Source organism: Olea europaea, chromosome 2, assembly GCF_002742605.1.
Source record: "Olea europaea var. sylvestris chromosome 2, O_europaea_v1, whole genome shotgun sequence".
Classification (NCBI taxonomy): Eukaryota; Viridiplantae; Streptophyta; class Magnoliopsida; order Lamiales; family Oleaceae; genus Olea; species Olea europaea.
In genome coordinates, this window is record NC_036238.1 from 26,856,330 (window position 1) to 26,877,534 (window position 21,205).

General features: G+C 39.0%; 3 protein-coding genes across 14 annotated transcripts; all 3 read left to right on the forward strand.

Moving 5' to 3' along the window:
- Window positions 1-303: 303 nt before the first annotated feature.
- Window positions 304-21,128, forward strand: LOC111368848 (pentatricopeptide repeat-containing protein At4g19440, chloroplastic-like). 12 transcript variants are annotated; one of them, XM_022990334.1, is made up of 10 exons: window positions 304-3,512; window positions 4,534-7,508; window positions 7,643-7,965; window positions 15,221-15,325; window positions 15,479-15,593; window positions 16,806-17,781; window positions 18,407-18,564; window positions 18,953-19,142; window positions 19,288-19,400; window positions 20,606-21,126. In XM_022990334.1, the coding sequence occupies exon 1, from the start codon at window positions 349-351 to the stop codon at window positions 3,493-3,495; it is 3,147 nt and encodes a 1,048-aa protein (XP_022846102.1). In that variant the 5' UTR covers window positions 304-348; the 3' UTR covers window positions 3,496-3,512; window positions 4,534-7,508; window positions 7,643-7,965; window positions 15,221-15,325; window positions 15,479-15,593; window positions 16,806-17,781; window positions 18,407-18,564; window positions 18,953-19,142; window positions 19,288-19,400; window positions 20,606-21,126. The 12 variants fall into 12 exon arrangements, with proteins under 12 accessions (XP_022846102.1, XP_022846115.1, XP_022846129.1 ...); XM_022990347.1 differs by having other exon boundaries at window positions 4,534-5,769; window positions 5,833-7,965; XM_022990361.1 differs by having other exon boundaries at window positions 4,534-5,769; window positions 5,893-7,965.
- On the forward strand, window positions 4,626-5,222 carry LOC111374700. Its single transcript, XM_022997409.1, has one exon. The coding sequence runs from the start codon at window positions 4,626-4,628 to the stop codon at window positions 5,220-5,222; it is 597 nt and encodes a 198-aa protein (XP_022853177.1).
- Window positions 5,287-8,155, forward strand: LOC111374707. The gene is made up of 7 exons (XM_022997424.1): window positions 5,287-5,498; window positions 5,630-6,233; window positions 6,305-6,766; window positions 6,949-7,455; window positions 7,588-7,958; window positions 8,000-8,068; window positions 8,152-8,155. Exons 1-7 carry the CDS (start codon window positions 5,287-5,289, stop codon window positions 8,153-8,155), a joined length of 2,229 nt encoding a protein of 742 aa, XP_022853192.1.
- Window positions 21,129-21,205: the final 77 nt, after the last annotated feature.

Genomic DNA, 21,205 nt, shown 5'->3' on the forward strand with positions numbered 1-21,205 from the left:
CTTTTTTCTTTTATTTAAATTGGAGGGCACATTGGTCATTTTATACAAAAAAAAGTAAAAAGAACGTTCAACGCAAAGAAATGTGAAAATAGGGACAAGAATGTCAAAAAATAAAAAGTATAAACGTTTTCCATAATACACTCGAAAGGTAGGGACGTTTTGTACCAATTACGCTACTACTAAAATATATAGAGGACAAAGTTGCTATAAATTCGAAAGATTGGGGACTTGAAAAAAAAAATTTTGAAGTAATTTTTCTGATCTTAACGCAAACATGCCTTAAGTCCCTCACTGGCTAATCTTGCAACCAATCCTAGTAGCAGTAACACACCGCCCTCCTCCTCCGTAATGGTCGGCGATTCCAGGTTTGTGACACTATTAGCCCTACCATTTCCCTGTCTCTTCCATCCTCTCCGTCCCTCCTCCTTCCTCCTTTGCCGCCGCCTGACCACCCTTCCCCTCAGTCTCTCCTCCATCAAATCCAAGTCCCAAACCCCACAAATTCTTCCCCTCAACTCCACTCAACAACAGCACTTCCACTCCCAACCAGCTAACAATACCACATACCCACACAACTCTTCTCAACACCACAGCCACCCATGGCCAGAGTGGAACCATTTTATCAATACTATCTCTCTCTCCTACACCGCAAATGGGCAGGGAGTTACTGTACCTATGAACCATGAAATCCTTCTTGACGATGCTTTTGTTGCGTACGAGGAATTGTCGGAGGAGTTTGTCCGTACCGCCGCCTCGTGCTTGGCTTTCGCTCGGGACTGCCCCAATCTTCTGGGTTCTGGATCCGACGCCCAGCGGCAACTGAAACTCCCGGAGGAGCCAGCACGCGCGGCCGGCCCCCCTCACCTGGTGCTGGCTCCGCCAATAATGCGTATATATATGTACCCGTTTAAATTCATATTCATTAATATGGATATAAGGAGATTAAAAAACCTTAACGCCGCCGCTATCACCAATGCAGTGTTGTTACAACCCTTCAAACGACCATTTACTATCTCTTCCTCCAATGCCCGGCAAAACCCGGAGCCCAGAAACCAGAAGTCTTCGAAAATAAAGGTGGAAGACGAGGGCGACCCAGTAAAACCCAGGGGAGTGCCAACACAGGCAGCATTTGATGAGATATTGCTCCACAAGAAGAAGTGGGTATCCTCCATTCTCTCAAGCCCACATCTAAATACATCTAAATGGAAACATTTACTAACCCAATTAACTCCTCATCACTTTGGTACCATTTTCTTGGAAATTTATCATTTGATTGACCCTACAATTGCATTGAAGTTCTTTTACTTCGCTAGCGCTTCTGCTGGCTTTAAATTCACACTCAGGTCTTACTGCCTTTTGATTCACCTGTTAGTGAGTAAGAATCTTGATTCTGCAGCGCGGTTGCTTTTGATAAGATTGATTGACAAAAAGCTCCCTGTGATTTTAAACGATAATATTATTGGGAGTATGCATAAAGAGATTACAGTTTTATTGGCAAATTTGTATTCAGGATCGAATAAATTCAATGCCACTATTAGGACTTTTGATATTTTGGTTCATGTTTATGCTAGTCAATTCAAGTGTTTGGGATTTGATGTTGCAGTGGATGTGTTTCGTCTTTTAGCGAGCAGAGGGTTGTTTCCATCCTCCAAGACTTCTAATTTTTTGCTTAGCTCGCTCGTCAAGGCGGATGAGCTCGAGAAGAGCTACGAGGTCTTTTATATTATTTCTTCAGCCATTTTGCCAGATGTCTACTTGTTTAGTACTGCGATAAATGCGTTATGCAAAGGAGGGAGGGTAAATGATGCAGTTGTGTTGTTTAAGAGAATGGAGGATGTGGGTATAGCTCCAAATGTTGTTACTTTTAATAACCTTCTGCATGGGTTGTGCAAAAAAGGGAATTTGGAAGAGGCTTTTCAGCTCAAGGAGAAAATGGTAAATAATGGTGTGAACCCAAGCCCTGTAACATATGGTGTGCTTATTAATGGTCTGATGAAACTCAAGAAATGTGATGAAGCCAATTTTATTCTAAAAGAGATGTTGGTCAAGGGGCATGTTCCAAATGAAGTTGTTTTTAACACGTTGATTGATGGGTATTGCAGGATTGGAAATGTTACAACAGCGTTGAAGTTAAAGGATGATATGTTGTCCAAGGGCATTAGTCCCAATTCAGTTACTTTTAATATACTTCTTAATGGTCTCTACATGGATGATCAAATTGATCTAGCAGAACAGTTCTTAGTTGAAATGGTATCAAAAGGCTTATGTATAAACCCTGGTACATTTGGTTCTGTTATTCATGGTCTGTGTAAGAATTCAAGATTAGACTCCGCATTGCATTTCACTAGGTTAATGGTATCTAGGAATTTGAGGCCAAATGATAGGTTGCTAACAACATTAATCCATGGGCTTTGCAAGAATAATAAGCATTCAGAAGCTCTGAAGCTATGGTATATGCTACAAGATTTAGGGATTGCAGCCAATACAGTGACCTCAAATGCACTTATATGTGGACTCTGTGAGGTGGGCAACATTCAGGAAGCTAAAATGTTGCTAAAAAATATGTTGAACGGGGGTGTTGGATTGGACGTGGTTACATATAATGCACTCATTTATGGATGCTGCAAAGAGGATAAATTGGAGAGTGGCTTTAATCTCAAGGAAGATATGGTTAAGCAAGGAATTTCTCCTGATATTGTTACGTACACATTGCTAATGCATGGGCTGTGTAGTAAAGGTAAACTGGATGAAGCTGTTGCACTTTGGCATGAATGCCAATTAAATGGTCTTATTCCCAACATTCACTCGTATGGAGTCATGATAAATGGTTTCTGCAATGTTAAGAAAGTTGAGGAGGCTAAACGTTTCTTCAACATGTTGCTCAGACACAACATTGAACCAAATTCTATTGTATATAATATACTAATTAAGGCGTACTCTAGGAATGGAAACATGATAGAGGCCCTTAAACTTCGTGATGAAATGAGAAGCAAAGGCATTTCACCTTCATGTTTCACCTATTCTTCTCTAATACATGGAATGAGCATTTTGGGGCATGTTGATAGGTCAAAACATCTTATGGATGAAATGAAAAATGAGGGCTTACAACCTGATGTATTTTGTTATACTGCACTTATTGGTGGTTTTTGTAGGCTAGGTCAGATGGATGAAGTAAACAGTGTCTTGCAGGAAATGTTGTCATGCAATGTACAGCCAAATAAGATAACATACACAGTCATTATTGATGGCTATTGCAAGTTGGGTCGTATGAAAGAAGCTTCTGAGCTTCTGAGTGAAATGATTGGCAGAGAAATTGATCCAGATTCAGTTACTTATAATACATTGACAAACGGGTTTTGCAAGGAAGGGAAAGTAGAAGAAGCTTTTAACTTGTGGGATCACATGTTCCAGAGAGGACTAAAGTTAGATGAGGTTGCACACACCTTGTTGATTCACTGCTTGCCAGAGGCATTGGGAAATGCTGATCAAAATTGAATGGAAACTCCAACACGGTAGGTTTTTACCATGGACATACTATCGTTTTTGTACCTGATTCTACCAGACATCTAGTCATTCGTTACAAGAAAATACATATATCTACTCATTTATTCATTTTATGCAGACTATTTTTTTAATAATAAACGTGGTCAGACTTTTCGATCATAAGCTTTGGATTTTGCTTGGTCCTTCTTAGCAAGCTGGTTCAGTGAAGCTGACTGGATCATTTATTTTCGATTATCTTTTAGGAATTATTGGGTGCTTTATGTGATATTTAATAATTAGCAGTGGTTATTATAGACACACCACAGAAGAGGTATCATTTTTCAACAGGTAATTAACATGCTCTAAACACGTTGAGATACTTTACATGTTTTTCTTTTTCCTTTAAAATGTCTGGTAAAGAAATAAGTTAGGATCAATATGTGATTTTTAAAAGGAAAGAGTGCACGTTCTCATGGAGGTATCAGGGTAACATAAGATGACAACCATTTGAAAAATTAACATGTACCGAAGAAAATACAGGAATTGTCACATAGATCATCCTCCAAGATTCAGCAATGTCTTGAACTCTCTACAATAGATCGTGGATGTCTATTAATTATGTAGGTACAATTGAAGTTGCGAATGTAGTTTCTGGGGAAAGAAAAATAATATAGTAGTTGATTTTTACCGTTGAAATAGGATCAATTTCCTACCCTTCCTCTTGGTAGTTAAGGTTTTGAAATTGGATCAATTGGTTAAATATATATGTTAATTATATGCTTCAGAATTGCAAATATGTCCACGTGTTTAATCTTTGATTTATTGTTCCAGATGTTTGTTTCTAGTCAATAAGTTAGTCCTAGTCTTTAGGATGTTGTTAGTGTACTCTCTAGATCATGGATTAGTGGCTTTGATCTCCGTGATCCACTCTTTTTCAATTTTATTTTTGCATTATAAATGTAATGGATTGCTATGAATAAAAGACAGAATCCCTTTGTTGCAATTGTGTTATTTTCTTTTGTTTACACTTCATTCTTCTTCTTCATCCAGGTTATAGATTCCTTCAATTCTCTATTCTTCATTTCTTTAAAACCCACATTCTGGTATCAGAGCTGATTTTCTTAAGGGATCTATGTGTAACAATGGAAGCTGAAACCAATTTCTCTCAAATTGCTCCCCCGGTCTTCGATAGAGAAAACTACCAGCTTTGGGCACTTAGAATGGAAGCTTATCTGGAGGCTTTAGATCTATGGGAAGCCGTGGAAGAGGATTATGAAGTCATTCCGCTACCGAACAATCCCTCCGTAACTCAGATCAAAAGTCACAAAGAAAAGAAAACTAGAAAGTCAAAGGCGAAAGCAACTTTATTTGTTGCTGTTTCAACAACAATTTTCAAGAGAATCATGACTCTCAAAACAACAAAAGAGATTTGGGATTATCCGAAGGAAGAATATGCAGGAGATGAAAGGATACGAGGCATGCAAGTGCTAAATCTAATAAGGGGATTTGAGCTGCAAAAGATGAAAAAGGCTGAGACAATCAAAGAATACTCAGACAGATTGCTCAGCATTGTCAACAAGGTAAGGCTTCTTGGCACTAAAATTGATGATTCAAGAATTGTAGAAAAAATTCTTGTTACCGTGCCTGAAAGATATGAAGCTTCAATAACCACTTTGGAGAACACAAAAGATCTATCCATGATTACCTTGGTAGAGCTTTTAAATGCTTTGCAGGCTTAAGAGCAACGGAGGCTTATGAGACAAGATCCTACTGTTGAAGGAGCATTGACAGTCAAACACCAGGATGCCCAGAGGAACAACAAAAAGAAGAATCATAAGAATCAAGTCTCAATTTCTGAGAGCTGTTCAAGCAAGCACACTCAAAGCAAAGGTGGAAGCTCAAAGGGAAACTATCCCCCTTGTAAACACTGTGGCAAAATGGGACATCTTCCATTCAAATGTTGAAAGAGACCTGATGCAAAGTGTAGCAAATGCAATCAGCTTGGACATGAAGCTGTGATTTGCAAAAGCAAATTTCAGAAGTAAGAAGAAGATGCCGAGGTAGCTGATCAAGATGAAGAAGATCAGATGTTTGTGGCAACGTGTTTTTCAACAATGAGCTCTTCACAATGTTGGCTGATCGACAGTGGTTGTACAAACCACATGACTTATGATAGAACTCTTTTTAAGGAGTTAAAGCCTACTGGAATCACTAAAGTCAGGATAGAAAATGGTGGCTATATTCCAGCAAAAGGAAGAGGAACCATTGCAATTACAACCAGCTCAGGTACAAAAACAATTTCTGATGTTCTTTATGTACCTGATATCGATCAAAATCTACTGATTGTAGGCCAATTAATAGAAAGAGGATTTAAAGTGTCCTTTGAAAATTGGTATTGTCGTATCCAAGATGCCGCTGGACAGGAGATTTTACGTGTTAAAATGAGAGGTAAAAGCTTCTCATTTGACCCAACGGAGGAGGAGTACAGAGCTTGTTCCACCAAAGCCAGCATCATCGAAATCTGGCACAAAAGGCTCAGGCATTGTTATCTTCAACGAATGCTAAAGATGAAGAAAAATGACATGATAAGAGGTTTACCAACTCTGGTTGATCACTTGCCAAATTGCCATGCTTGTCAATTCGGTAAACAAGATAGGAAGCTATTTCCTAAATCATCCTGGAGAGCATCACAAAAGCTACAACTTGTCCACGCAGACGTGGGAGGACCTCGAAGAACACCATCACTTAAGGTAGCCATTATTACATTCTTTTCATTTATGATTTTACAAGAATGTGCTGGATTTTTTTCTTAAAATTCAAGTCAGAAGTGGTTGGAGTGTTTTGGAAGTTCGAGAAAATGGTGGAAAACCAAAGTGGCTGCAAAATTCAAGTTCTAAGGTCTAATAACGGAAAGGAGTACACCTCAGCAGAATTTAATTTGTTCTGCGACGAAGCTGGCATTGAACATCAGCTTATTGCTCCTTACACTCCAGAACAAAATGGAGTTAATGAAAGGAGAAATAGATACGTCATGGAGATGGCCAGATGCATGTTACATGAGAAGGAGTTGCCAAAAAGGTTCTGGGCAGAGGTAGCCAACACAGCAGTATTTTTGCAAAACAGGCTTCCAAGCAAAGCTATCAAAGATAAAACTCCGTTTGAGGCTTGGTTTGGGTATATACCTTCATTGAGCTTTCTTAAAGTGTTTGGTTGTGTGTGTTTTGCCCAAATTCCAGGGGTCAAGCGGGACAAACTCGACAAAAAAGCAATTCCAGGCATCTTTGTGGGTTATAGCTCAGTTTCCAAAGCCTATAAAGTGTATCACCCTCAAACATAAAAATGACGATCACTAGAGACGTTCACTTCAACCAGGATGAGCAATGGGATTGGGAGAATTCATAGGGAATAGGCAGATTTTTACAAGAATTTAAAGGTGATTCTCTTGAAGAGTAAACAACAAAGCAGTGGCATAATGAATTGGAAGATGATCCTCCAATCAGAGGAACAAGACCACTTTCAGACATCTATCACAGATGTAACGTGGCACTATGCGAACCTGCTGGACATGAAGAAGCTCTTAAAGATCTAAAGTGGAAGAAAGCAATGGAAGAAGAGATGTCAATGATTCACAAAAATAGAACTTGGGAATTAGTCAACAAACCTGAAGGTAGAAAAGTCATTGGAGTAAAGTGGGTGTACAAAACAAAGCTCAATGCAGACAACTCCATCAACAAACACAAAGCAAGGCTTGTCATTAAGGGGTATGCTCAAATTTTTAGTGTTGATTATTCTGACACTCTTGCTCCTATTGCTAGATTAGACACAATCAGAATGTTGCTAACCTTAGCAGCACAAAAAGGCTGGAAAGTGTTCCAGCTAGATGTCAAATTGGCTTTTTTAAATGGTGTTTTGCAAAAAGAAATATATTTGGAGCAGCCAGATGGATTTGTGGTGCAAGGTGAAGAGGATAAGGTCTATCTGCTCAAAAGGGCTCTTTATGGCCTAAAACAAGCGCCAAAAGCCTGGTACAACAGGATAGATGAACATTTACTAAGCTTAGGCCTCACAAAAAGCTAATCTGAGGCCACTCTTTACGTTAAACAGAATGGTAGTTATGTTCTCATAGTCTCTTTTTATGTTGATGACCTTTTGGTAACAGGAAATAATGCGCAAATGGTTGCGGAGTTCAAACAAGAAATGATGCAGGTTTTTGAAATGACAGATTCTGAACTTATGACTTACTTTCTTGGGATGGAGGTCAAGCAAAGCCAAAATGAAGTGTTCATCTGTCAAAAGAAGTATGTAAAGGAAATATTAAAGAAATTTCAGATAGAGGAGTGCAAAGCATCAAACACGCCAATGGGTCAAAAAGAGAAGCTGAGCAAGGATGATGGTGCTGATAAAGTTGATGAAAGTTATTATAGAAGTTTGATTGGTTGCTTAATGTATCTTACAGCAACAAGACCTGACATTCTGTTTGTTGTAAGTCTCTTTCTCGATTTATGCATTGTGCTAGTGAAGTGCATTTAAGAGCAGCAAAAAGAATATTAAGGTTTATCAAAGGTACTGTTGATTGTGGCGTCAAGTTTGAGAAGTGTCAAAACTTCAAGTTGTGTGGATTTTCAGATAGTGATTGGGCTTGGTCTGTTTTTTTTTTTTTTTTGTTAGGTAATCAGAGAATTTTATTCCTTAAAAGAAAGTACACAGGAGGTATACAATCACTTTAGGCATGAAAGGAACAACATGAAATTAGGCAACCCTACAACAGGATTTTTAACCACTGCATTAAACCAAGTATACAAAGTCAAGTAAAATAATTCTCTTATCTGCTCTGTTGTCTTTGTTTGATCTTCGAAACATCGATCGTTCCGTTCTCTCCATATGCACCATACAATGCATCCCGGAATGAGATTCCAGAGAAGTTTGCTATCCTTATCGCAAAGTTTTCTCCTCCATGCCAGCACCACGTCTTCTATACGCCTAGGAAGCACCCAATCCATTGATTGAGAAGCCAGAATACTGTTCCAAAGCTAATGTACACCATCACAATGAATGAATAAATGATCAATCGTCTCTCCGTCCTTCTTGCACATATAGCACCACTCGGTTACATAAAATCCTTTTCGTCGAAGATTATCCACCGTTGACACCTGCCTCCTCATAACTGTCCACAATAAAAATGTTACCCGTGGAGGCAATTTGCTTTGCCACACCATCTTCCAAGGTAATGAACTTTCCACAAATCCCAAAAAGGGATTAAAAGTATGAACGGACTGAAAAAATACCATCTCGAGTCAACCTCCACCTGCTACAATCACCCTCTCCTACCCGAATTTGTATCTCATGCAGAGCGGTCAAAAACAACGAATAACCTTCCAATTCCCAATCCTGTAAACTCCTCCCAAAAGTAATATTCCAACTATAACCCCCATTATGAGTGTTTAATACATCATCCACCATAGCAGCAGGCTCTAACGCAATGTGATACAATGAAGGAAATTCCTCCTTTAACGGTTGATCGCCACACCAACTATCATCCCAAAATCTAATATCATTGCCATTTCCCACCACAAAATTTAGTTTGTCCCTAAAATCACTCCATCCTCGTCGGATATACCTCCACAAACACACCCCATAGGAGCCATGACCCTCAACCGTACACCAACCCCCCTCCATCACACCATACTTTGTCCCAATGATTTCTCTCCAAAAGCTCTCCCTCTCCACTCCAAATTGCCACAACCACTTGCCTAATAAAGCCTTATTAAACAAAACAAGGCTCCTCACTCCAAGCCCTCCCATCCTCATAGGCAAACAAATAGTACCCCAATTAACCAAATGCATTTTCCTCCCCTAACCCTGCCCACAAGAATTCTCTTTGAAATCTCTCTAATCTATTTGCCACTGCAACCGGAATAGGAAACAATGACAAAAAGTAAGTGGGGAGATTTGAGAGAGTGGATTTAATAAGAGTAAATTGGCCTCCCTTAGAAAGATACATACGCTTTCACCCTGCTAATCTCCTCTCCATTCTTTCCATAATACCATTCCAGATATGTGTACTTCTAAGCCGTGCCCCTAGCGGGAGGCCTAAATATGACATGGGCAATTGTGCAGTCCTACCTCCCAATATGCTAGCCAACTCCTCCACGTTAGTGACCTCCCCAACTGGAATAACCTCAGATTTCCCCAAATTGATTTTTAATTCAGACACCGTTTCAAAACATAGGAGCAAACGACGCAGGTTCCTGAATTGTTCATCATCCGCATCACATAGGATCAACGTGTCATCTGCAAATAGCAAATGAGACACCTGCTGTTGGCCAACCCTAAAGCCCCTTACCAAACCCTCTCCCACAGCTCTTTCAAACATCCTACTGAAAGCCTCCATCACAATAACAAAAAGCAATGGGGATAGTGGATCTCCTTGCCGCAATCCTCTACTACTCCGAAAATAACCCTCCGGCGTTCCGTTGACCATAACTGAGAACGAAACAGTAGAAATATAGAACTGAATCCATTTACACCACTTATCCCCGAAATCGCACCTCCTAAGTATATACAGAAGGAACCCTCAGTTCACATGATCATATGCCTTCTGAATATCGAGCTTACATAGCATCCCGGGAATTCCCAAACGCAATCTTGAATCAATGCATTCATTCGCTATAAGCACAGAGTCCAAAATCTGACGACCTTTTACGAAAGCATTCTGAAACTTGGACACTACTATCCCGAGCACCTCCTTTAATCTGTTTGCCAAGACTTTCGCAATAATCTTATACACCCCACAAATTAGGCTAATAGGACGAAAGTCCTTAATGTCGGTCGCTCCCGGTTTCTTAGGGATCAGCACCACAAATGTAGCATTAGAACTTTTTTGGAACCTGCCACGTTCAAAAAAATATGTAAACACATCCAAAATTTCCAATCGCACCACCTCCCAACAAGCCTTGTAAAATGAGAACGAGAAACCGTCCGGTCCAGGGGTCTTATCTTCGTTCATGCTAAACACTACCTCCTTGATTTCATCCTCCTCAAAATGTCGCTCTAACCACCCGGCATCATCCTCCGTGATAGTAGAAAAATTCAATCCTTCCAACTCTGGCCTCCACTCAAACTGTTCCTGATATAGATTCTGATAGAAATTCACCAATTGGCATCCAATTTCGAGTGGTTCTTCATAAGTTATCCCATCCACTTCCAACACCGTGATAGAGTTTTTCCGCCTATTAGAATTAGCGATCCTGTGAAAAAGCTTAGTGCATTTATCTCCTTCTTTCAACCAATTGACCCTAGATTTCTGACGCCATGCAATTTCCTCCATCTCCACCAACCTCTCCAATTCTTCCCTTAATGCTCTACGTTTCTCCTTCTCCTCCCCAGCCAACTTTCGACTCTCCTCCCTCCTATCCAACTCATCAATCTCTGAAAGACACTGAATTTTACGACAGTTCACATTGCCCACAACCTCCTCATTCCATTTCTTTAAGTCTCTTTTTAAAGACTTCAACTTCTGATCCAACACAAAACTAGGAGACCCCCTGACATAGTAAGATGTCCACCAAGTCTGTACTTGCTCCCTAAAACCTTCAACTTTCAACCACATTTTCTCGAACCTGAAAGGCCTTTGTCCTCCACCCGTCCTGTTCCCAGTTAACATAGTGGGGAAATGATCAGAGTACACCCTCCCCAATCTTCTCTGAATGACATCTGAATACTTAGCCTCCCACTCTTCGCATATCAAGAATCTGTCTATACGAGAAAGAACAGGTTGATCCCGATTAGATGACCAAGTAAAATCTCCTCCAATCATAGGCAAATCCACCAACATATTCTCCCTTATAAAGTCTGAAAACTCCTCCATAACCCCCGTGAGTCTCCCACTGTTCGACCTCTCATTAGGAAATCGAACCACATTAAAGTCACCTCCTATTCACGTTAGCAGATTCCACCAAGCCATCATTCCAGCCATTTCATCCCACAAGCCCCTTCTACTGTCATCAGTATTAGGCCCATAAACACCTATGAACATCCACTGAAATCCATCCCTAATGTTTCTGAACGACATCGAAATTGAGAACAATCCAACACTCACCTCCTCCATCTCAAGCACTCTGGTGTCCCACATGACTAATATGCCTCCAGAAACCCCTGATGATCCCATAAACTGATACCCTACATGCTGCCCCCCAATAAGCTACTGACCACCGCTTTCGAGATGACCTCCATCTTGGTTTCTTGTAAGCATACAAGATCCGCTCCCCAGCCCCTTAGCAGATGTCGAACACCCATTGTTTTCCCCACTTCATTAAGTCCCCTTACATTTCAGCTAATGATTCGTGGTATCATTTTAACAGTCCAGCATCCCTCCCCAGTACTCCATTCTTGGACTCACCACTTTTGCCATCATAATTCACTGACCATTCAAGCCTCTTAAGTTCACGATCGCCCTTTCTTCTTAATTTATCTTCCTGTTTACTCATCTCCTGTCCCCTATTGGCCTCCAAATCTTCAAACAATTGTAGTAATCTGTTGTCGTATCCATCACAAGACACGCCCATTAACTTACTGAAATCCTGAATTTTCTGTAGAACCCAGTTCGAAGGCGGGTGTCCAGCTTCAAATCCAATCAATTCCCCTGTTTCCTCTATCTGTATATCATCACTTTCTATTTCTCCCTTCTTGGCTCCATCTACCCACAGCACCAGTGCTTTTTCCGTCCCCAAGTCACTAACCTTTATTGACTTAGAATTCCTTCTATTATATGTGTTTGCAACCCTTGGTGTTAAAGGTGTCGCGTCGTGCTCTATCACCCCTGACGGTACATGCCTCGTCCTTTGGTCACCTAGTAAAAGCCCATCATCGTGTGGGATTGTGTCCATTGCACCCATCGTTACTGTCTCCAAGTTCACCATACTCGGCTCCCCTTCTTTAGACAAAGGTACCACCTCTCGGTCTACATCGGTCCCCGCGTCGACCTCATCTATAACCATCCCCTTTAAGACATCACCTTTGTCATATGTAGATTGTCCCTCATCAGTTTCAATCCGATCAATAAACTCACAAGTGATTTCGAATCTTCCCTGCTTTACTTGATTATGTGCCGATTCCTTCTTATTCATTTCCGATATTTGTTTTCCAACAGCTGGATACTCATCCATACCCACCCCACACTTGTGGCAACATAACAACTTCTTGGGATCCATTTCATACCCACTTTCCACTAGCCTAATCAATTCCTCCAACGCTCCTTTCAATTTTTGGACACGGGCCATGATTACAGCCCTATTCAAACAACAATTCTGACCTTCGTTTACACTGACATTGACAGTCATCTCCTTTTGCTGTTACATCCGCTGGTCAGCATACTTCGAGGCATGTAAGTTTGCTGTTATGTCTGCATAAGTCAATCTTTGTCGATTACGTTCATTCACCAGTCGACGTTTGGCCTTATCCCCAGCAACAAAAGAATCAACAACAGTTTGAAACACCCGAGAGATTGATGCCCATCCTTCTCCATTCGCGCCTTTCGGCACCATCACAACTCCTTTCCGACGCCTATCCCCATACTGCGCTATCATCAAGTACCTATCATGGCGGTTCGCACAACGTTGTGCCAAGAAGGTTCTTGATGACTCATTGAACCTAGAAACGAAATCTTCATGCTTACTAGTCACCCTCAACTTGTCTACCATATTCACCATCCAAAGTGCACCGAATCTTCCCATGCTAATTGCATTTGATATCTTTGAGCCCCATTCGGTCAATCTAACAGCACCAAGATTGGTAACAGAAATTGCAAACTCCTTCGCCTCAACTTGAAAACGATGATTGAAGTCCACATCGAATTCATCTACAAATTTCGATCCCTGATTGTGCCTGAACGGCATATTAGACGGCAAAACAAGCATCGTTACTGGAATGGGAACATTCTGCCCGTCATTCTGCTTCGCCGGCGCGTGACTGCCACTCGCTGTTCCGGCGGCGTGTGGGTCCCTGAACTCCTCCACCCTCATCGGAATCTCCTGCGCAGGCCGCCGGTCAGGCGAGTTTGCCATGCAGTTGGCCAGATTTTGATGAATCTGGAACGGCTTCCCCTGTTTTTCGGCCAGTACTCCGATATTGGCGGCGTTATCTCCAGTTAGGGCGGCAGTGCTAGGGTTTCCACCTAGGGCCGCCGCCTGATTGTGTGGTTTATTATATTTCGTGAGGCCGACGAGTGGGGATTGGCTGGTCGACGTGATGTTGCCGTCGCCGGTGACTGTCGCGACCGGTGGTGATGGGGTGTTCGGTGGCTGGCGAAGGGTGTGATGTTTGGATGTTAGGGAGGAGAGATTCATATTCCTCAAGCTATTATCGACGACTGATTGGGCTTGGTCTGTTGATGACGTGAAAAGTACCTCAGGATACTGATTCAGCCTAGGTTTAGGAGTTTTCTCATGGTGTTCAAAGAAGCAGGAGATTGTAGCACAATCCACTACAGAGGCGGAATTTATTGCAGCAAACCAAGCTTTATGGCTGAAGAAAATACTATCTCATCTGCATATGGAGCAAAATGATAGCACTGAGATTTTTGTTGACAATCAAACGACAATTGCAATTTCTCAAAATCTAGTATTCCATGGGAAAATGAAAGACTTCAACATCAAGCTTTACTTCTTGAGGGAGGTGCAGCAAACTGGAGAAGTAAAATTAGTTTACTGCAAATCTGAAGATCAGCTGGCAGATTTGCTTACGAAACCACTACCAGTTGGCAAGTTTGAGTCACTAAGGCAGAGGATTGGAATTTGCAGTGCCTAAAGTAAGGAGGAGTGTTAATTATATGCTTCAGGACTGCAAATATGTCCACGTGTTTAATCTTTGATTTATTGTTCCAGATGTTTGTTTCTAGTCAATAAGTTAGTCCTAGTCTTTAGGATGTTGTTCGTGCACTTTCTAGATCATGGATTAGTGGCTTTGATCTCCATGATCCACTCTTTTTCGGTTTTATTTTTGCATTATAAATGTAATGGATTGCTAATGAATAAAAGACAGAATCCCTTTGTTGCAATTGTGTTATTTTCTTCTCTTTACACTTCATTCTTCTTCTTCATTCAGATTATAGATTCCTTTAATTCTCCGTTTTTCATTTTTTTTAAAACCTACAATATATAATTCTGAAATTATTATATGACGCCATTGAATTGCCTTTGGTTGTCCTACCCATTTGTTATGTTATTTTACCTTGTTTTATTGCTTTATCTTCCAGTGCATTTATGTGCAACTATTGATGTTATTAAATGGCTAAAATTCATTCAATACTTTAGTTTAAATAAAAAGATCATGCACGTATGAAGAATTTTTATATCAGAAATAATATGTGCTTTGCATTGATGAAATGTGTGCCTTGCTGTGTCTTGTTCCTGAGGAGGCCTTGCCGTTTTACTGACCTGGAACCTTTGACAAATATGGTTTATTAGACCTCAAAAATATTTTCTTAACTTCTTAACCAACATTAAGCTCTTGAAGGAAGTTTGATATTTTGATGATATAATTTATTATTTATCTATATAAACAAATTCTTCACTTGGTGTTTATATCATTCTTTAATTTATAAAATCTGTACTACCTGTTCCATCTTATGCACGTTGTGAAATTGGTGTTTCTTTATATTGTTCATATATGTTTCTTGATCATAACATTCTTTTGAAAATATGAAAATCGCTGAATTTTATGTGCTCGTGTCTTAATCAAGTAAATTGGCATTGTTATGGTGACCTGCTGGGAAACAAGTTCTCCTCTCGGGTGTTCATGTCAGAGGAAAAGTCTGAAGGGTAGGAGGATGCTGAAACTTTAGCAGGTGAATATAAAGTACATTCAACAACTGATTTTGCATTTCTTCATGGTAAAAGCAAGAGAATATTATTGATTTGAAGTCCAATGAAATCGTCTATTGACATTTTGTTGCATATTTCCTTCTTATTGACACGTATCTTTCAATGTCTTAAAAAAGTGAAATTAAGAGGTATCAAGAAGAACTTTTCCAGTCTGAGTAAATTTACGCGACTTTGGGAGATGCCTAGACTCATTGTATAAACATTCAACTTTAGATGCTATAGGCATTGGAGGTATTGTATTCTGATCCTCTCTCTATCCCTTGTTCATCTGGTCTGTGAGGAGTTTGTGCTGTTTGAACTGCCTTCTAATATCTGATAACGCCCTTTTTCCTCAATGTAGAATGAATGATTTTTCCTTTTGTATTTTGTTGTCTAGGAAATTCATCATATTTCTGACTGCTTTGCTTGTTAATCTTGATTGTTTTGGCTTGTAAGGGATGGTCTGTAATTGGTCATCTTAACTGAACTTAATCTGCACTGTGACTGAATCTGTGGTACTTAGTTGACGAAGTTCTCTTGACTTTTCAGGATTTGAACCTAAACGTTCTACATTCTTTTTCAATAAATGCCACATATTAACCTAAACGTTCTACATTCTTTTTCATTTTCAATTGCATATTTTATGAAACTCGCAACTTTTATTGATTTTGTTCAAAATCTACTAAAATCTCATTTTTAGCGAATTCATGTATTAACCAAAAGATAATTAATCTTCATTTTTTGTTGGAACAACTTAGAAAAGACTTTTATATAATACTAAAAATATTGTACATGAATAATCATAAGAGCAAATTCATTTTGTTGTGATAAAAAATGAACCATTTAAAATTTTGTTTTATTTTTACCCAAAAAAAAAAATTAAAAATGTAAACTACTCAAGAAGTTTAACTAATAATAATTTTTATTTTTATTTTTATTATTATTATTATTTTTTTAAATATCGATATACTTTTATGACCAATAACCTACACCAGTGTTTAGCTGAGACAACATCGGGTTGGAATTGATAATGGTGAATGATAGCAAGATTCTAAAAGGTGTAAGACAACAAGATGTGGAGGTCAAACTTTAAGCCTTATGAGCCTATTCGTTCAATATTAGCATTTATACAGTTTTGTTGCTTTGATGCTTTCAGAATCTCTAGCCTTCTAAAATGTTTAATTATATGCCTTCAGTTGCCTGATTAGAATTTCATGATCCTTTTGAATTCTTCATCCACTTCTTTCCTTATTTTTATTTGAGCTTTATGCCTGTATTTCATTTATGTTTTAAATTGGAAAACAAAACTTATAGACTATTGGGTTTTAAAGGTTTGCTAGTAACTGTAGAATGCATTTTATGTATTGAATTTGTCCTATAAACAAATCATGGTTAAAAAGTTGATTGGCACGTATTGTGACTATCTCAATCTCTGGTTTTGTGTACTTTTGCTGCATTTTGTAGGGCTTGGTTCAACGATTGGTGCTGGAGTTTATATCCTTGTTGGCACAGTTGCAAAGGAGCATTCAGGGCCAGCCCTTACCTTTTCCTTTCTAAAAGCTGGTAGAGCAGCTGCTCTTTCTGCCTTCTGCCATGCCGAGCTAGCGAGTCATGCCCATTTGCCGGGAGTGTATCTGGGTTTGAATCCCAGATCTCTCACTGCCTGTATTTCCTATCCTTCCACCATTTTCTCCGTCGCTTGCTCCGTCCCAGATAATCAGATCTCCTGTGTAACACACCAGTTCGAGTGCGGTGCTAGGGTTTCCATCTAGAGCCGCCGCCTGTGTGTGTGATTGTATATGTGGGGTGAGGCTGGTTGATTGGGGTTTGCTGAATGACGTGTTATTGTCGTTGTTGGCATCGTCAGGGGAAGGTGGTGGTTGGGTGATGGTTATGGGGTTGAGTGGTGGATTTGGATATTAGGGAGGGGAGTTTCATGGCTGAAAGGCTACTTAGAGATTTTAAAGGCACGTGTAATGCAACATGACCATTTATTGAAATAATATTGCGTTAGGTTACAAGATAACTTTTTAAGCTTAACTTAGCATGTTATGAGATTTTGAACCTTGAATATCCCCATCTGACAGGTAAAAAATCCTCAATGAGATTTGCCAATGGGTATTGGTATTGCACTATCTATATGTTGCACGTTGTATATGCTGGTCTCTGCCGTAATCGTTGGTTTGGTGCCCTATCATGTGATGGATCCTGACACTCCCATCTCATCTGCATTTGCTAGCCACGGAATGAAGTGGGCTGCATAAGTAAATGCCCAGTTTCATAATTGACTTTATTGAGATATCCTCTGACTTGAATCATTTTTTTGTGATATGTGTCTATGTACTAGTTGTGCGCATGTACTTTTCAACTCAAGTACATAATAACTCTTGGAGCTTCTACTGCTCTTTGCTCGACATTGATGGGTTCTATCCTTCCACAGGTAATGAATTATTTTAGATAGGACCATAAATGGTTTTCCATACATTCAGATTGATGCTCCTAGTGAGTAAAATGATGTCAACTGCATTTCTGATTCATGTCTTACTTCTGCCTGCAAAATCACTAAATCTAACTTCTAGATTAGTCTTAAAAAGTTAAAAAGAGTAGTTGATGCCTAGCGTATGTTTGATGCCCTTAAATTCGCCCAATTTATTTTTTGCAACATTATAATGGGGTCCACATCTACATCATAAATGTATTCATGTCAGCAAGAAACAATTGATTAATAATTTTATGATATGTATCTTTCCAATTTTTCCCTTACCAACTGATGGGCAAATAAGTAAATTTCCCATGACAAACTTAGTTCTATCAGTCGCCTTTCGAAGGCACACAATTTTTAATGCATTTGTTACTGTAGAAAACCTTGATCCAAAAAAAAATAAAAAATAAAAAAAATTAGTGGCTTCAGACGGGCTTAATACCAGTGTATGAAAATTAAGTTACTTTTATCAGATCAAAATGTCTTCTTCTTCTTTTTCTGTCTCCGCCTTGTGGAGTCTTCCTTTATGATTGACACGTGTGAAACACATATTAAAATTTTCTTTATCTTATATGTAACTCAGCCTCGAATACTTATGGCAATAGCTTGAGATGAATTGCTGCCATCATTTTTTCTGATGTCAATAAACGCGCACAAGTCCCTGTGAAGAGCACTGTGATTACCGGTATACTTGCTGGAATGTTGGCATTCTTCATGGATGTTGAACAGTTGGCAGGCATGGTATGTCATTTTTATTGCTCATAACAGCTATGTACATAAAATACTACATATTTCTGATGCTAGTTCTATTTTTTATGGAACTATTGGTACCAAAGTGTTGCTACACATTTCCATTTTTTGTGTTCCATTCTCCCTCACTGATTTTTTTTATTATTCAAATGTAGCGTTTTCCGTTGATAATAGGGAGAAAACACTTGGCTTTTCATATTACTTGAATGCTTTATCCACTTGTAGATGTGCATGTCTCAGTGATCATACAGTTTGAAGTGATATTACTCCACCAAACCGTTAGAATAGTTAAATATCAAACAAATTATTTAGAAATTGGAATCTTATTCGTCTGTGAAGTTCTTTCTCAAGTTGCTGATAGCTTTGTTAATTCATGCAGGTCAGTGTTGGTACACTAGTTGCCTTTACAATGGTGGCAATTTCTGTGCTGATACTGAGATATGTTCCGCCAGATGAGGTTCCACTTCCTCTGTCTTTCCAGGGTGCAATAGATTCAGTTTCACTTTTAGTTGGCAAGGAAACACCTGTTGGGTATCCTCTTGTTAAGAAAGCAGCTGTGTGGTGCAACTGTAAGTTTATCTTATGAGCGAATACCATTTTGTGATGTATGCTAGTGTAAGTTGGTCTGCATTATTTTCTCTACTTAACATTTCTGAACCTAGAATCTTTTATATAAACCATGTTCTAAATCTCGGTTCTTCAATTATATATCAGCTCCCTTTGATTTACACTTTGTGGAACTGGTGGCATTCTACTTTTATATGGTCTAGTGTTGCTCACCTTGATCGACCAAGATGATGCAAGGCACAGCTTTGGGCATTCGAGAGGTATTCTTTTTTGATGTACTAGTAACCAGGATTTTGATGAGTATGTTGTCAAGCACTGATTCGATAGATTTATGGCATGTTTGGTAAGGTGAATTATATTAACGAATCAAAAATAAGTTAAATCTAGTTTATTGCAATGTCTGCTCCTATCTATTACTGCGTAGTGAACAACCCCTTATTATGTTTTATGAGTTGGAGCTGATAGTAGTAGACTATTGGGGAAGAGAAATAAGCTAAAATCTTGTACATTGTACCGTTTACTCCTACCAAGTATTGTGTGCCAAACATGCGTTAGTGTCCACGCTATGATCACATATTTGATTGACTCTTTACCCTTAAGCCGTTGGATTTTGAGTAGTAACTTCCTGCATAGGACCGTTAATGTCAACTTTGCATAATGCATCAGCTCTTCAATTTAGTGAGAAATGCTTTCGATTACAAAAATTTCTAAGAATATGTAGGAAAAACTTTTGGGATTTTTTTGAATGTTCTCTGTTTAGGTTTCATTTGCCCATGTGTTCCGCTGCTACCGATCGCATGCATTCTCATCAGTGTCTACTTATTGATTAATCTCGAGTGAGTATCTAGTCATTTTATGGCCTGTTTGATTAATCACATGTTCCTTCTGACATTAATATAGTCCCGTTTATTAGCCTGATGAAATACACGTTTACATTTTTATGATTACTGTCCCATCTTCCTCCTAAATATGTCAAGTCTTTTTGGTTCTACTCAGTGTTAATTGAGATGAAAATGGAGATCCATGACATGCGGGAGAAACATGGATATTAGAATTTTAAAATAGCAGGATTGAAGCCAAGTTTGGGTTCGATTAAAAAGTGTAGTTACAAGTAAAAAATAATTTTCTTGTTGGTAAATGTTGAAAATAAGTAAGATGCTTATTTCAGCAGCCACTCTTACGTCTCTCAAAATAAACAATTTTTTTTGCTTAAAAGTGAGAAAAAGAGCAACGTCCAAAAATGTTTATAAACAAAAAGTAACTTTTACCTTTTTTAAGAAAAAGCTGAGCTAACATGCTCTGAATCGTGCCATCGATAGATTATTTTACACGTTCCATGTTGTGATTATAATGGATATGTACATCTTCTTGAGTTACTCTTCCTTAATAATTTCTCGTGTCAATGATTGCTATGCATTTAGCTTTGGGATCGCTCTTACATGTTTCTATCTATCTGAAAATGCAGAGGCTCTACTTGGACCCATGTAGCGACAGTTTATCTTTTCAATGGCGGGAAGCACAGCTCATTGCGAGATGCAGTTTGTGTTCCTGCAGCCTATGTTAACGAAATCTACGAAAGCTTCAGAAATTCTCTGTCGTAATTCTTTATAACCGTTCTGGTAGAAACCCATACAAGTTCAGAATCTTGACAAGTCAAAGTGGAGTAATTAGTTTTCTTATTCATTGAGCAAATGTACGACTTTTTAGCCTGATCTTGGGCTGCTGGTTTGTGTGGATAAAGATACCATTTGTGTGTTTCATATCTCGGAAACACTCTTATTTCTATTGTAATAAATGATCTTTTACAATCTTGAAAGGGGATGAGGAAGAACTTGAAAATGAAAACTTGTAAATATATACTTTTTGGGTCTGGTCAGCCTGTGACAAAATAGTATTTTTGTAGCATACATTGTAAATTACGTGATCTTGAAGTTGATTGTACTTTTAGAACCTCGTATTATATTTATATAAATTTTTTCTTCTTAATATTTCCTTTTACTGTAAGAATCCATTTGATATGTAGGTGGATTCTCTCTCTCTCTTAATTATGGAGGTAAGGGTTACT